The sequence below is a fragment of the Nicotiana attenuata genome, chromosome 10 (assembly GCF_001879085.1).
Source record: "Nicotiana attenuata strain UT chromosome 10, NIATTr2, whole genome shotgun sequence".
In the NCBI taxonomy this organism is placed as follows: domain Eukaryota; kingdom Viridiplantae; phylum Streptophyta; class Magnoliopsida; order Solanales; family Solanaceae; genus Nicotiana; species Nicotiana attenuata.
In genome coordinates, this window is record NC_031998.1 from 9,108,923 (window position 1) to 9,123,948 (window position 15,026).

A 15,026-nucleotide genomic window follows, 5' to 3' on the forward strand; every position below is an offset into this window, starting at 1 on the left:
TTTTTGAAAACTATAAAACAAATGTAAGCGTCATACTTCAGAGACTATTTATGTTATTTTCTTTGTCTATTACATCCTCAATGTTTAACTTCTGTGATTAAAGCGATTCCTGATTAAAAAATTTGGCTCCTGCCTATGAAAGAGAAAACGAAAATTAATTTTCGATAACGAAATAAGAGAACTAAAAAGAGTTAAAAGAGAAATTCACGAGATGCCAAGAAATAAAGCTTGAATCCAAGTACAAAAGAATTTGAGAAGACAAGAAGAAGTAGAACAAGACGAGGAAAATGGTGAAATTCAACTCCTTTGCAGCCAATGACCTTTTGCAACCTAAATGCAAGTTCCATTTTTAAACTGATTATTCTGGTTATTTTGGACATTTCTCGACTATCTTTTTCCATTTAAAATCTGTATTACATGAAAAGAAAAGCATGGATCTTTTACACATAATGAAAGTTGGAAAATTACAAAATGAAGAAAAAAATATTGATAACAGGGAAAGAACATGGGGTAGTACTCAAAATTATTCTTTTCTTAATACCATTAATAATATCAGTTTCCTAACTGGGTTCCGTGAATTGAACTAACTCATTGCTTTGGTAAGACCAAATATCCCTTAGAACAGAGATTTGAAAAGTTGGATTACAGTGCTCAAGTTAACAAGCCCAAAGGGCACTCAACCATCAAAAGGTCAATTACTACAACCAGCAGTTAACAGACTCAAAAGTCTACACCTGCATAGTTTGTATAATAAATACCAAAAAGACAATCATAATTCATAGCTATAAAGAATAATAAGTCGTTTAACTCCTTGACTTACATTTTGCTTGACCAAGTTTCTTATAAGCACTAACACTCTTTGTTGTGCTCTTTTCTCATTCTTTTAGTGAAATGTAGTATGCTTCTCATGCAGTTATGGAACCCACAACTCTAATTTCCAAATTTAAAAAATAAACGTCCGAGATCAAAGAAACCCTCCTAAGGAGAATTTGGTTATCCATTTTGGAATAATGCAGTAATAATTCCGATCGGCGTTGAAAATTTTCCAAACAGCAACCAAATTTGACAGTTTCCACCTCTTGATAACAAAACCACTTTGAAATTCTCCAAAAAGCCGTGCTAGCAATGATTAAATAATTGAGTACATCCACAGAAAATCCTTTAACTGTGCTATGAACAAAACTATTTTTGTAGAACTCACAATGTCTACTCTTTATCCAGAACAGAAGAAGAGCTTCCTATAGGAAACAGGGTCATTCCCAGCCTGTGGCGCCAGCAGTAGGGGCGGCATCTGGCACAGGAACTGGAACAGGTGCAGCTGCAGTGTCCCAGCCTCCTCCCTCAGCCACTGCAGTTCATCCAAGAAAAAAAGAAAGTAAAGTTATTAGTGCCGCCAAATTTTGGCTACACAATAGACAAAAAAAAAAACTCGAAATCATCAGTCCAGAAGAGACGAGCAAACCACCATCCGCTAAGACAATCTTAGAGCTTCCAAATAGGATCAAACTTCTTAGCAGAAAATATGACAATAACCTTAGTGATATACAAAGGGAGATAAAAGAACGATATAGAGTGACTAGTTTGGCAGTTGCTCTGTCATGTGTCGATATCCAGAACTAGTTTCATGAAACAGTATAACAAACTAACCTCCTTCACCAGACCAACCACTAGCAACTACTGGACCAGAAGGTGCAGCATCTCCAGTCCACTGGGCCTCGGGGATTTGGCTACTAGACCAGTCACCACCAAGGGCAGCACCAGCAGAGTAGTCTGCATAATCGATTGCAGGGGCTTCCTCCTCTTGTTGCTCCTTAGCCTCTTCAGGCTCTCTGTAAAAGAAGAGATCGACCTGCAACAATGGAAATTACCACATGCAAATGAAAAATCGATGTTCACAGCAAAAAAAAGTGAGAATTTATGATTAAATTTCAGTTGTACCGATTGCAAATGGAGCATTAAGCTGTTAATTAAACTCGAGAGGAGCATTAAAACCAACCACGGCAAAATGAAAAAGATGGAACTAGAGCTTAAAGATATAGTCTATACCATGACATCCCATTTATGTCCTTGATTAATGGAACCACGCATCTGCAGTACCATCCTCGCTAAGAGCCAGAAAAGAACACCAATACTATGCTTTCCTTTGTTATTAGCAGGGATACCAATGTCAACATAGCGCATTGGAGAGTCAGTGTCACAGAAAGCAATAGTTGGGATGTTCCCAAGCGCAGCCTCTTTGATTGGCTGCAAAGTATTCAAACATGTTATAAATCATTGGAAGGCTTAAAAAATAGATGATGAGTATCAGGAAAATATGTAAAAACCTGATGATCGGTTCTTGGATCAGTGAGAATCAGGAGTCTTGGCTCACTGTATGAGGTCTGAAGCTGGTTGGTAAAAGTTCCAGGGGTATGGCGTCCAGCAATTGCATTTGCACCAGTATATTGCGCAAACTTCAAGACAGCTCTCTGCCCATACGGCCTGGCAGATTGCACAATTATGTCCTTAGGATTCTCAATAGCAACAATTACCCTAGCAGCCATTTGAAGCTTTTCCCATGTCTTTCCGAGGTTAATGATGTAGATACCTAAGAATATAAATAGATAGGCCAAGATAAGCAAAGAGTAGCACTTGAAAATTAGACCAAGCAAAAGCCAGACCGAAGATATATTTTGTGGAAGTAGTCAAAAATGGACGATGAAACATTGCAGGTAAAACTATCACTATGAAATAAATGATTCTATGTAAACTAAGTAAGTTATATGTATCATCTTTAGACATGAAAAATCAGAAAAAAGATCTAGTAGAGTAACCAGCAGTTACAGATAGAGAAAGCTAATACAACCTGCGCATATTGGACCTATTTTTAGCAATTTAAAGATGCTTCTTTTTATTCAATGCACGAGGTCTCACGTTCAAATTCTAGCAAAGACAACCTGTTGGGATAGTCTAACTGCACCACCATCATTAAAAAAAATCGAATATAGATTTGACTAACGAATTAATTTAGAGACTATGTTTGATTGATCGAAATCCAATATTGCGATAAAAGTTCATCAGAATAAGCACACATTGAAAGAAATGAGACAAGTAGTAACATGCCGTCGTTGCGGCGCTTGAAGACGTAACGTTCCATTTGGAAGTCACAATTCTTAGTTCCGAGATGGACTTCGGCAGCCAACATCATCTGTATGTCGGCTTCTTTTGTCGACAGTGTTCTTCCTTCCGCCGCCATAGTTGTGCTCTGTTTCTTCCCCTTCGCTTACTGTGCTGCTACTAGGGTTTTTGCTTGCGGCAGATCGAAACTATCACCAATGCATCTATAAACCCTTTTCGAATGGAAGAGGTGGCTAAAACGTGGAAATGAGTCACTTTTAAATATATTGTTTATAATATATTTACGGTTATAATGTATTTAAAAAGTAATCAATAGGCTTAAACTCAAGGACACGATATTCTAAAGTCAAATATTATGTTGAAAAATTGGAATCTTATATTTTGAATTTTAAATTAGCAGTTCAGAAATTTTGGATATTTGGTCTTGAATTTCAAGTAAGCAATTCACAAATTTAGGACAATAAATTCTGAATTTCAAAATTAGCAGCTCAAAAATTTAAAATACTTAATCTTGAAGTATGGGTAAATTGAGTAATCTTTAAATATATAATAATAGTGGATATTTCAAATAGTAGAATTAAAAGTGGCTGTTTGTGCACTTTGCCCCTATAAAACGTTACTCATATTGGGTTGGACCATTGTGGAATTTTGGTTGGCCCAGCTTATTTAAGATAGAATTGGCATAGATGTAAGGAATTTTTTCATACATATACACTATTTGAAACTTTATTACCCTTAATGTTTATGTTTAGCTAATTACCTGACATAAATAAGTTTTGTTTACCAAATATATACAATTCACCTTAAAAGGCTCCCAATCCATTATTTGTGGCTTCAATCAAGGGATTTAGTTACACCATTTCCTTCTTTCTCTCCTCTCTCCCCTCTTCTCTCCAGCAAACCGTTGTTTTTCTTTGCTTCCGGGGAAACTTCACGTCTTTGGAAGTGCACGGTCTTATGAAACTCAAGCTTTACTTCAGTTGAGAAAACCCTTAGAATATCTAATTCAGCTTGATGTTTGGGAGAATTACAATGGAGATTTTTGCAGCTTGACTTCAATTTTATGGATTTGATGTTCCAAATCAAACATTATCTCAGGGTTTTTCAATTGATTTTTTTGTTACAACATTGACAAGGTTAAATAGTTTAAAGGTTCTTACTTTAGTTTCTCTTGGTAGTTGGGGACCCCTACCTGATAAAATACATAGGTTATCTTCACTTGAACTTTTGGATATGAGTTCAAATTTTCTCTTTGGTTCTATTCCTTTTCAGATGTCAAGATTGATAAAGCTTCATACTTTAACATTTGATAGCAATTTTTTCAATGATACTGTTCCTGATTGGTTTGATTCGTTAACCAATCTTACTATTTTAAGCTTGAAGAATAATAGATTGAAGGGTCAGTTTCCAATTTCAGTGTCTAAAATTACAACCCTCACTGACATTGTTCTGTCACACAATGTGATTTCTAATAAATTACCAGATTTAACTACCTTGTGTAATTTGCTTTTATTGGATTTAAGGAAAAATCATTTGGATTCTGAACTGCCACCTTTGCCTAAAGGAGTTACCACAGTTCTTCTAAGCAGTAATGCTTTTTTCGTGAGGAGATGAGAAAAGTTCTATTTAGAGAATGCGGCACCGAAACTTATCTACAACTTTCATACATTATTTATATCAAGTTATATACAATTACAATATCATACCACTTAAAAAACAATTTTTTTACAAATTTTATACACTATGTCTTTTGTATATTTTGTATCTAATTTATACATAGTAAAAATAAATTTCATACAACTAATTATATAGTATTATACAATTTATCTACAACTTTCACATATTATTTCTACCCAGTTAAATACAACTACAATAACATACAACTTAAATACAAATTTTATACAATATGTCTTTTGTATATTTTGTATTTAATTTATACATAGTAAAAACAAATTTCATACAACTAATTATATATTATACAACTTATCTACAATTTTCATACATTATTTCTACTCAGTTATATACAACCACAATATCATACAACTTAAATATAATTTTTATACAATGTTGTTCAACTTTCATACAATAGTTAAATGAATAAAAGAAAATATATAAACAACAGAATACAAATTTTCTACAATTTTTCTATAATTTTACTACAATTTCTGCAGTATAATGTATGTCATGTCTTCTTCTTCTTCTTGTTTCAATCTGAAATTCAGCCAAAACCAAGTCTAATCTTCACCAAAACCCCTCAAAATTGAGATATAAACTCCAAGTCATTTTCCCAATTATTTGCAACAACACCCAATTCAAACAAATAATGATTTTTGAAAACCCAAATTCGAATTCAAAGCTTCAAAGCTTTTTAATGGCTGTCAATGATGGAATTGCTGCTCTCTTTTCCTTTGCTTTACATTACTGAAATTTGGGATTGAGAGATAGAGAGAGACGTAGAGAGAATTCTCAATTCTTTGCAACAACATCCAATTCAAACAAACAATGTTTTTTGAAAACCCAAATTCGAATTCAAAGCTTCAAAGCTTTTTAATGGTTGTCAATGGTGGAATTGTTGCTCTCTTGTACAAGATACGTGGGGGGGAGGGGGGGATGTGGAGAGAGAAACGTGGGGGAGTGGAAGATATGTTAGAGTAATTTTAGGACACTAATTATTATCATTAATTTCCTTAAAATGTACATAAATGGTAATTGGGTATATAAAATATAATTATAGTAAAACTTGAGTAGGGAGGGTAATATAGTTTCATATAGTGTATAGGAATGTAAAAATTCCTAGATGTAACGTACCACTCTCCGATAATGTCTTTTAAAAATAATCCTTGGAGTTTCAAGTTACATCCCTGAAGTTTCGGGGGAAGTGCGGATACCCAAATCTAGTACTCACTCGGTTCCAGTTTATGTGAATCTATTTCTTTTTTGGTCCGTTCCACAAAGAATGACCCCTTTCTAAATTTGGAAATAATTTAGTTTAAACTTATAATTCTACCCTTAATGAGAAGCATTTATAACCATACAAATACTCTGGGCCCCTTTTTGACTTGTTTAGGACCACGAATTTCAAAAGTTTTCATTTTTTCTTAAACTATGTACCCAGCTAAACAGGTTCACATAAATTGAAAACGGAGGGAGTAGTGATATTTAAGAAGGCCCGACTTAAATGACGTGAAATGCAGGACTACTACAATATATAAGTTTGTCATAACTTTGTTTATATTAATAGTGAAGGCGTGCCACACTAGCGAGCCTTCTTCTTGTAATATTAACGCCCCAAATTTGACGGACCGTTAAATATTATTTGAGAAGAAAGAGCGCTGACTTATCGCACCTTCAGTATAAATTTTAAAATCATCAGAAAGTTTTATCAGCAAACACGCCTTCCTTGCATTTTTAATTTACACAGAAGGCTCAATGTGCTAACGCGCCTTCAGTTGTAATTAAAACCATGCCACGGATTTGACTGGTTTGACGTGCAACTTTATTAAAGGTGCTTTCGTTGACCGTGCCTTCGGTATTAATACTGAAGGCGTTCTTCTTTGTCGCGCCTTCAGTGTTTATACTGAAGGTGCGCTTGCTGATCGTGCCTTCAGTCTAAATATTAATGTGCGCTTTAAATGCGCTTTTCGTGTAACTAGGATGTCAATGGTTATTTAAAAACGGACTAAATCGACCGTAGCGTACCGTACCGAACCGATTTTTAGTTTTTTTGGATAAAATCATAGGTTTTTATATAAATTTATAACCATACTAATAATTAGGGCAGGTTTTTTATTTTATGAAAATAAATCGAAAAATATCGAATAGTACCGAATAAATTTACCTGTAAAAAATATATTTATATATTAAGTTTAAAAATAATAAAACATTATTTTTCCTTATGTGTTCGAACTATGAAAACATTTACAAGCCAACAAATAATTAAACTCAAAATCCTAATTCTCAAACTTACTATGCTACTCCTATTGAAATTAAATTATTTCCAGCATATTTACTAGCAAGACACAAGGTATTTTAGCGATTATGAGTAGCAAACTACAATTTATTGAATATGCTTCCTTTCATATGATTCATAGTTATCTTTTTGAATATCTAATCTATTCTTGAGTCTCAGCTTCGTTAATATCTTTCTACTCGTGCGATTTATATTTTCTTTGTATTTGCTTAGTTTCTTTTAAACTACTGTAGAATAGTTGATGGATCTATACTTTGGTCATCTTTCATTTTTTCTCAATTCATCACCCTTTAAAATGTAAAAATGTCTAGAGAGTTTTGATACATTCTATAAAAGTACGTATGTTATTGCATTCTTCTTCTACTAGTGACTTTTTGTAACGACCCGGCCGGTCGTTTTGAGAATTTACGTCCCGATCCCCTATTAATTGCTTCCCCCGTGTCTATTTTTGCTAATGTGGTTTGCTGGGATGGTTCATTTTGAGTTTCGGAGTGTTTTGGGACACTTAGTCCCTAAATGTGAGATTAAGACTTAGAATTTGGATCGTAGTCGGAACAGTGCGAAAACGGCGGTGGAATAGAATTCCGTCAATTCCGTTAGCTCCGTTGGGTGATTTTGGGCTTAGGAGCGTGTCCGGATCATGTTTTGGAGGTCCGTAGCTTATTTAGGCTTGAAATGGCGAAAGTTGAATTTTTGGAGTTTCGGGCCGATAGTGGAATTTTTGATATCGGGGTCGGAATCCGATTCCGGAAGTTGGAGTAGCACCGTAGTGTTTAATATGACTTGTGTGCAAAATTTAGGGTCAATCGAACGTGGTTTGGTTGGTTTCGGCATCGGATGTAGAATTTTGGAAATTCAAGTCCACTAGGTTTGGATTGGAGGGTGAATCGTGATTTTAGGGCTCGACTAAGTTCGTATGATATTTTAGGATTGGTTGGTATGTCTGGTTGAGATCCCGGAGGCCTCTGGTGAGTTTCAGATGCTTAACGGATGAGAATGTGGACTTAGGCAAATTCTGAAGTTGGTTGCTTCTGGTATTTTCGCACCTGCGGTGAGGAGCCCGTAGGTGCGGCCCCGCAGAAGCGAGGAAGGAGGTCGTAGTGCGGTCTGAGACAAAAGGACCAGTGGTCGCAGATGCGACTCAGGAACCGCAGAAGCGGAACCGCATCTGCGAAGAATTGAGCGCAGGTGTGGTGCTTAGGGAATTAATGAAATTCCGCAGATACAGAGCCCCAGCCACAGAAGCGGGACCGCAGATGCGGACATCGCTGGGCAGAAAAAGGAAATTTCGTGGGTTTGAAGTTCATAACATCAAATTTGATTTTTAGCTCGGGAGAAGGCGATTCTGTGAGGATTTTGAAGAGGAAATCAGTAGGTAACGATTCCTAACCCTATTTCGTTTATATTTCATTAATCTCTAGTAATGTTTTCAATCTAATCAAGGAATTTGAATGGAAAAATGAGAATTTGGGGGAAAAGTTCCCCAAATGACATAACAAGGAACTCGTAATGACCATACCGAGTCCTGAAGGCAGTCTTCGGGATATCTGGCTCCTGAATCTTCAACTGATGATAAGCTGAACGCAAGTCAATCTTAGAAAACACTCGAGCACCCTGTAACTAATCAAACAGGTCATCAATACGAGGCAAAGGATACCGGTTCTTCACTGTAACTTTGTTCAACTGGCGATAACCAATGCACATATGCATAGAACCATCCTTTTTCTTCACAAATAAGACAGGAGCACCCCAAATAATGATGCTATGCTTTTCCAGCCGGGCCAGAGGCTGTTGCTTTAGAGGCAATGATCACAAGTATTGTTTCAGTGTGCCACAGGGATGCTTCCATACTATTTGACCATGGTTCCACTTATTTATATGTATCATTGTATTTTGCTCATTATTTGGATATGCCCCGTGAGTTCTTAGTTTTGCTTGTTTATGTACCTATATCAGTGGGCAATTCTATTATTGTGGACCGTGTGTATCTGTCGTGTGTGTTGAACATTGGGGGATTGGAGACGATAGTTGATCTCTTATTGCTTTGTATGGTTGATTTTGAAGTGATTTTGGGCATGGATTGGCTGTCCCCATGTCATGCTATTCTGGATTTTCACGCTAAGACCGTGACTTTGGTGATGTCGGGGTTGCCTAGGATCAGGTGGAGAGGTTCTCTAGACTATGTTCCTAGTAGGGTGATTTCATATCTGAAGGCCCAATGGATGGTTGGGACAGGGTGTTTGGCATATTTAGCTTTTACGAGGGATGTTGGAGTTGATACCCCTACCATTAATTTTGTTCCAATAGTGCGAGACTTTTCGGATGTGTTTCCTGCAGACCTGTCGGGCATGCCACCCAACAAGGACATTGATCTCGGTATTGACTTGGTGCCAGGCACTCGGCCCATATTTTATTCCTCCATATTGTATGGCACCAGCAGAGTTGAAGGAATTGAAAGAGCAGCTTCAGGAGCTTCTTGATGAGGGGTTCATTAAGCCTAGTGTGTCGCCTTGGGGTGCACCGATCCTGATTGTGAAGATGAAAGATGGTACTATGTGGATGTGCATTGATTATAGGCAATTAAATAAAGTTACAATTAAGAACAAGTATCCTTTTCCGCGCATTGATGACTTATTTTACCACCTTCAGGGAGTTAGAGTGTTCTCTAAGATTGATTTGAGGTATGGGCATCACTAGTTGAAAAGTCGGGACTCTGATATTCTGAAGATGGCATTCAGGACCCGCTATAGTTACTACGAGTTCCTTGTGATGTCTTTTGGGATGACTAATGCCCTAGCAGAATTCATACATCAGATGAACAGTGTGTTCCATCCATATCTTAATTCGTTTGTCATAATATTTATTGATGATATCCTGGTGTACTCACGTAGCCAGGAGGAGCATGCACATCATCTGAGGATTGTACTACAGACGTTGAGGGAGGAGAAGCTTTGTGCTAAATTCTCCGAGTGTGAGTTTTGAATCAGTTCTATGGCGTTCTTAGGGCACGTGGTGTCCAGTGAGGGGATCAAGGTAGATCCGAAGAAGATTGATGCGGTTCAGAGTTAGCCCAGACTGTTTTCAACTGAGATTTAGGGTTTTCGTTGCTTGGCTGGATATTATTGCCGCTTCGTGGAGAGCTTTTCTCCTATTGCTTCACCTTTGAATAGATTGACCCAGAAGGGTGCCCTATTCAGGTGGTCTGATAGTGTGAGGAGAGTTTTCAGAAGCTCAAGACTGCCTTGATCACAGCTCCAGTTCTAGTTTTTCCTTCAGCATCATGTTTATATACAATCTATTGTGATGCTTCTCGGATTGGTATTGGGTGTGTCTTGATGCAGGAGGGTCGAGTGATTGCTTATGCTTCACGCCAGTTATGGGTGTCCAACGAGACGGGACGGGACGATATTTAGCCGGGACGGTGGCGGGACGGGACAAACGGGACGAAACGGTAGGCCCATCCCGTCCCGCTAACAAACGGGATGGGACGGGATGAGATGGGACGGGTTCGCGGGCCTTAAGTGCAGTTTAAAAAAAATATTTAAGCATTAAGTTTGGCAACATCTTGTTTTTGACAATGACTAAGTTTTTAAAATTTCCAACGGCTAGTTTTTTGACTTATTTAATAAACTTAAATGTAAACGGAAATTAGGAAACTAAGTAAAGAATTATAAAATATTAAAACAAAAGACTTGTAATGAAATATTCTAGTAATTATAATAGAGTTATAATTTATTTAATATATTTCAAACTATTAAGTAACTAAGACAATTCATAAAAAAATTCAACGCTTAGAGCCTTTTATTTTATTAATAGAACTTTCAAATATCACATACAAATATAATTCTTTTGAAGAGCACCTAATCTACGTAGCCACCTTCTAGGAAGGGTTCTGTTTGAACTAGGCCTCTTAGTAGCCAATTATAAATTATCATACTAATATTTGTAAGCTCCTATATAGCTTTTTGTAACTTATCTATAATTTCTCTAGGAAATTGTTCTGGAATTGGCAATGTTGATTAATGTTCCATGAGCACCATGCCGTCATCGCTCCCAGTGCTAAGTATCTCATTGTATTCTTCTTCTTTCCTAGTGGTTAATTTTTCAAAACCAAGATTTTTTCTTTCTGAATTAATCCAATCTCTGAATAATACAGAAATCTCTAGACTGTCCTCCGCTAATGAATGTCTATGATCTCCAATTTAAAATCTTGACGCGCTAAAAGCACTCTCCGATGCTACTGATGATGCTTGAATAGCCAGGATATCTCGGGCCATTATTGAAAGTGTTGGAAAAGCCTTGCCACGCTCCCTCCACCATGCCAAAAGTTGTTCGTTGCCTTCTTCGTCTTTAATACTTTCCAATCCTTGATTAAGATAAGAATCAAGTTCATCATCAATAGAGGAATCAAAACCTGTTATATCATCCATATCTTCCCATAAAACTTCTGCTCTAGACTTAGAAGTAAAAGGAGCAGTTTCACCACATGTTGTTTCCATAGATTTATATTTATCAAACATTGATCTAGTATAAGAATATTTGCTAGCTTGGCAGTCTTCGAGAGATGGTTGTTCATTTTCTTGAATTGCTAAATTCTCATAAATTTTACGAACAAGTCCCTTTGCACCTCTTAGTTTTAAAGATGGGTTAAGTAGAGTAAAAATTAAATAAACTTGGGGAATAGAAAAAATACTTTTTAAATTTTGAAATCATTTCATTAATGGTCGGTGCATAAGTTGGATTTGTTTTATACTTACCAAATACGACAGAAATTCGACAAATATACCATAATATTTGTGTAGCAGTAGGATAATAGATACCAGAAAATTATTTTGTAGCATAATAAAATTTTTCTAAAAATTAAATAAGCTCTTTGATCTCATCCCAATCAGAATCAATAATTTGATCAACGGGGATACCATTATGCATATTAAATACCTTTTGTATAGGCACCCGATAATCATAAGCAACTTTAAGCATTTCATAAGTAGAATTCCACCTAGTACAAACATCTTTTGGAACTTTTCTAGATGAAAGGTTAGCACTAGCACATTGTTGAGCAAATTCACGAATTCTACTCGCTTTATTAGCACGAAAAATATAGCCGCAAGCATGTTGTATTTTACTACAAGCATCAGAAAATAAATTAATAGCATCTTTTACAACCAAGTTAAAAATATGGCATGCACATCTAACATGAAAAATTGTTGGATTAATTGGACAAAATCTAGTTTTTAAGCTAGTTGCTGCGGTTGTGTTAGCAGAAGCTTATCCAAGGTGATAGTTATAACTTTATCAACGAGTCCATGAAAATCAAATATTTGTAGACCAGTAGTTGCAATATATGCTCCAGTGTGTTTTGAATCAACAAATTTATAACCAATAATACATTTTTGCATGTTCCAGTGATGATTAACCCAGTGACATATAACAGTTAAATAATTACAATCATTAGGACTACGACCTATATCAGATGTGATAGACACTTTACAATCTAAGTGAAAAAAATACTCAACAAATATACTGAAGCTATTCAGTTTGAAATTTAAAAATATTATTTCTAACCGTGGTCTTAGGAAAACCTTGAAAAGCAGGATTATAAGTTTCTTGTATATAATGCACAAAAGCAGGGTGAGAAGGAAAAGTAAAAGGTAAGTCACAGACAACCATCATTTTTGCTAAGTTCTCACGATCTCTATCATTGTTATAGGGGCGTAAAATAGTACCAGAAGCAGGGTCAAGCTGTTGTTGTACAAAATTAGAACCCCTGCCAGATCCACTAGGAGTGCCAGTACTGGTGCTAGGACCCATAATTTTTTCAGCTTCTATATTAGCTTGTATCCATAAATATTTGTGCTCCTTAAGTAAGTGTCTGGTTAAACCCCCCGTCCCACCACTTTTTGTGTGTGAAAGTTGTTGCTTATATTTTTCACATATAGCACGATGATTGACTTTATCATGTTTAAAAAATTTCCATACAAGTGATATTTTGGGACGTTCAGCCTTAGGCTTACCCCTTACAGGAGGTACAGGGGGTAAAGCTCCAGACCGAGATTGACTCTGAGTTGGAGCTTGTGTTGCGGGACTAGTGGGTGTTTCATCTAATTCTTCTTCCTCATTTTCTTCATCCTCATTTTCTTCATCCTCTTTTTCTTCGTCCTCAAAAAAATATCATTGCCAAATTATTTTTGTAAAGTTTCATGATCTAGTTATTCTCCGAAATTAATATTATAACATGCGGGGGGTTGAGAAAATGAAGTTTCATCAACATGTGTCATTTCATCTATATGTTTTCTAATTCTATGAGAAGGGTTAGGATTAGGACTAGGATTAGGATTACTACTACTTTCACCTTTACTATTTTTTTACTACTTTTTTTAAACATGCCAAATAAATTTTTAGGTGCCATAAATTAAATACGAAATTAAATTTAAAAAGTTAACACAAAAAATAAACACACAAATGAAATACGAAAATAGAACACGTAAAGTAAACACAAAAATTAAGCACTAAAATGATACGCAAAAATTATATAGTAAAATTAGGAGATGGAACGAGTGCACTGTGATTAGATATTGTAACTTGAAGAAATTGCCCAAAATATTGCTCCAAATACTTGACGAATTAATTTGAAGCTTGAAAGTTGCTCCGAAAATTTGCCCAAATACTTGAGTGTTATCGCTTGATAGTGAGAAAACAGAGAGAATAATATAGATAGAATGTAAGAGATTTGAGAGAGGATGGTTGATCTTTTGTGGGAAAAAATGAACAAAGATGGGGGTGAGTATTTATAGTAGAAAATAGGGCCAAAGTATAATTTAATAAACTTAGGGGTTATATTAAAAGTTTGGGGGGGTAGGGGTGTGTTGGGGGGGAGGTGGAGGCCAATTATAGCCGTTTTTGGCTGTTGGGAACGGCTATTTTTGCAATTGACGCCGTTGCCCAACGGCTAGAATTCAAAAAACAAAAAATTACGCGGGACAGGCGGTACGGGACGGGACGAAATGGCCATCCCGTCCCATCCCGTGTCCCGTTTAACATGGGCCCATCCCGTTTAGAATGAAGTGGGCCGGGACGCGGGACGAGACCAGGACGAGACGGGACGGCACGTCCCATTGGACAGCCATAACGCCAGTTGAAACCCTATGAAATTGACTACCCCGCTCATGATTTAGAGTTGGCAGCCATTGTCCATGCATTGAAGATTTGGAGGAATTATCTCTACGGCGTGTCTTGTGAGGTATTTACAGATCATCGGAGTCTACAACACTTGTTCAAGCAAAAAAATCTAAATTTGAGGCAGCGAAGGTGGTTGGAGCTATTAAAAGACTATGTTATTACCATTTTGTATCATCTCGGGAAGGCCAATGTGGTGGTCGATGCCTTGAGTAGAAAGGCGATGAGTATGAGTGCCTTGCTTATATTCATGTTGGTGAGAGACCGCTTGCATCAGATATTGTCAGGTTATAGCTTGCGTGGTTTCTCGGTCTTCTTTATCTAAGCGCATCAGAGAGCGTTAGTATGACGACCCCCATTTGCTTGTCCTTAAGGACACAGTTTAGCACAGTGATTCCAAGGAGGTTTCTATTGGAGATGATGGGGTGTTGCAGATGCAAAGTCAGATTTGTGTGCCCAATATGGATGGGTTACATGAGTTGATTCTTGAGGAGGCCCATAGTTCGCGGTATTCCATTCATCCGGGTGCCATAAAGATATATCAGGACTTGAGGCAGCACTGTTGGTGGAGGATAATGAAGAAAGATATAGTGGAGTTTGTAGCTCGGTGCTTGAATTGTCAGCAGGTGAAGTACAAGAATAAGAGGTCGGGCGGTTTGCTTTAGAGGCTTGAGATTCCCAAGTGGAAATGTGAGCGTATCACTATGAACTTCGTTGTTGGACTCCCACGGACCTTGAAGAAATTTCATGTTATTTGGGTGAT

General features: G+C 36.8%; 1 protein-coding gene across 1 annotated transcript; it reads right to left on the reverse strand.

The window, feature by feature from the left end:
- On the reverse strand, positions 657 to 3,359 carry LOC109232985 (40S ribosomal protein SA-like). The gene is made up of 5 exons (XM_019398696.1): positions 3,103 to 3,359; positions 2,325 to 2,587; positions 2,047 to 2,244; positions 1,648 to 1,849; positions 657 to 1,348 (listed from the first exon to the last, which is right to left on the reverse strand). The coding sequence occupies exons 1-5, from the start codon at positions 3,233 to 3,235 to the stop codon at positions 1,254 to 1,256; spliced, it is 891 nt and encodes a 296-aa protein (XP_019254241.1). The 5' UTR covers positions 3,236 to 3,359; the 3' UTR covers positions 657 to 1,253.

Coding starts and splice junctions, on each gene's coding strand:
- LOC109232985 (XM_019398696.1), bottom strand. CDS start 3,235: ATGGCGGCGGAAGGAAGAACACTGTCGACAAAAGAAGCCGACATACAG. Junction 2,588..3,102: donor CTTCAAGCGCCGCAACGACG/GCATGTTACTAC, acceptor TTATATTCTTAG/GTATCTACATCATTAACCTC. Junction 2,245..2,324: donor ATCCAAGAACCGATCATCAG/GTTTTTACATAT, acceptor AATACTTTGCAG/CCAATCAAAGAGGCTGCGCT.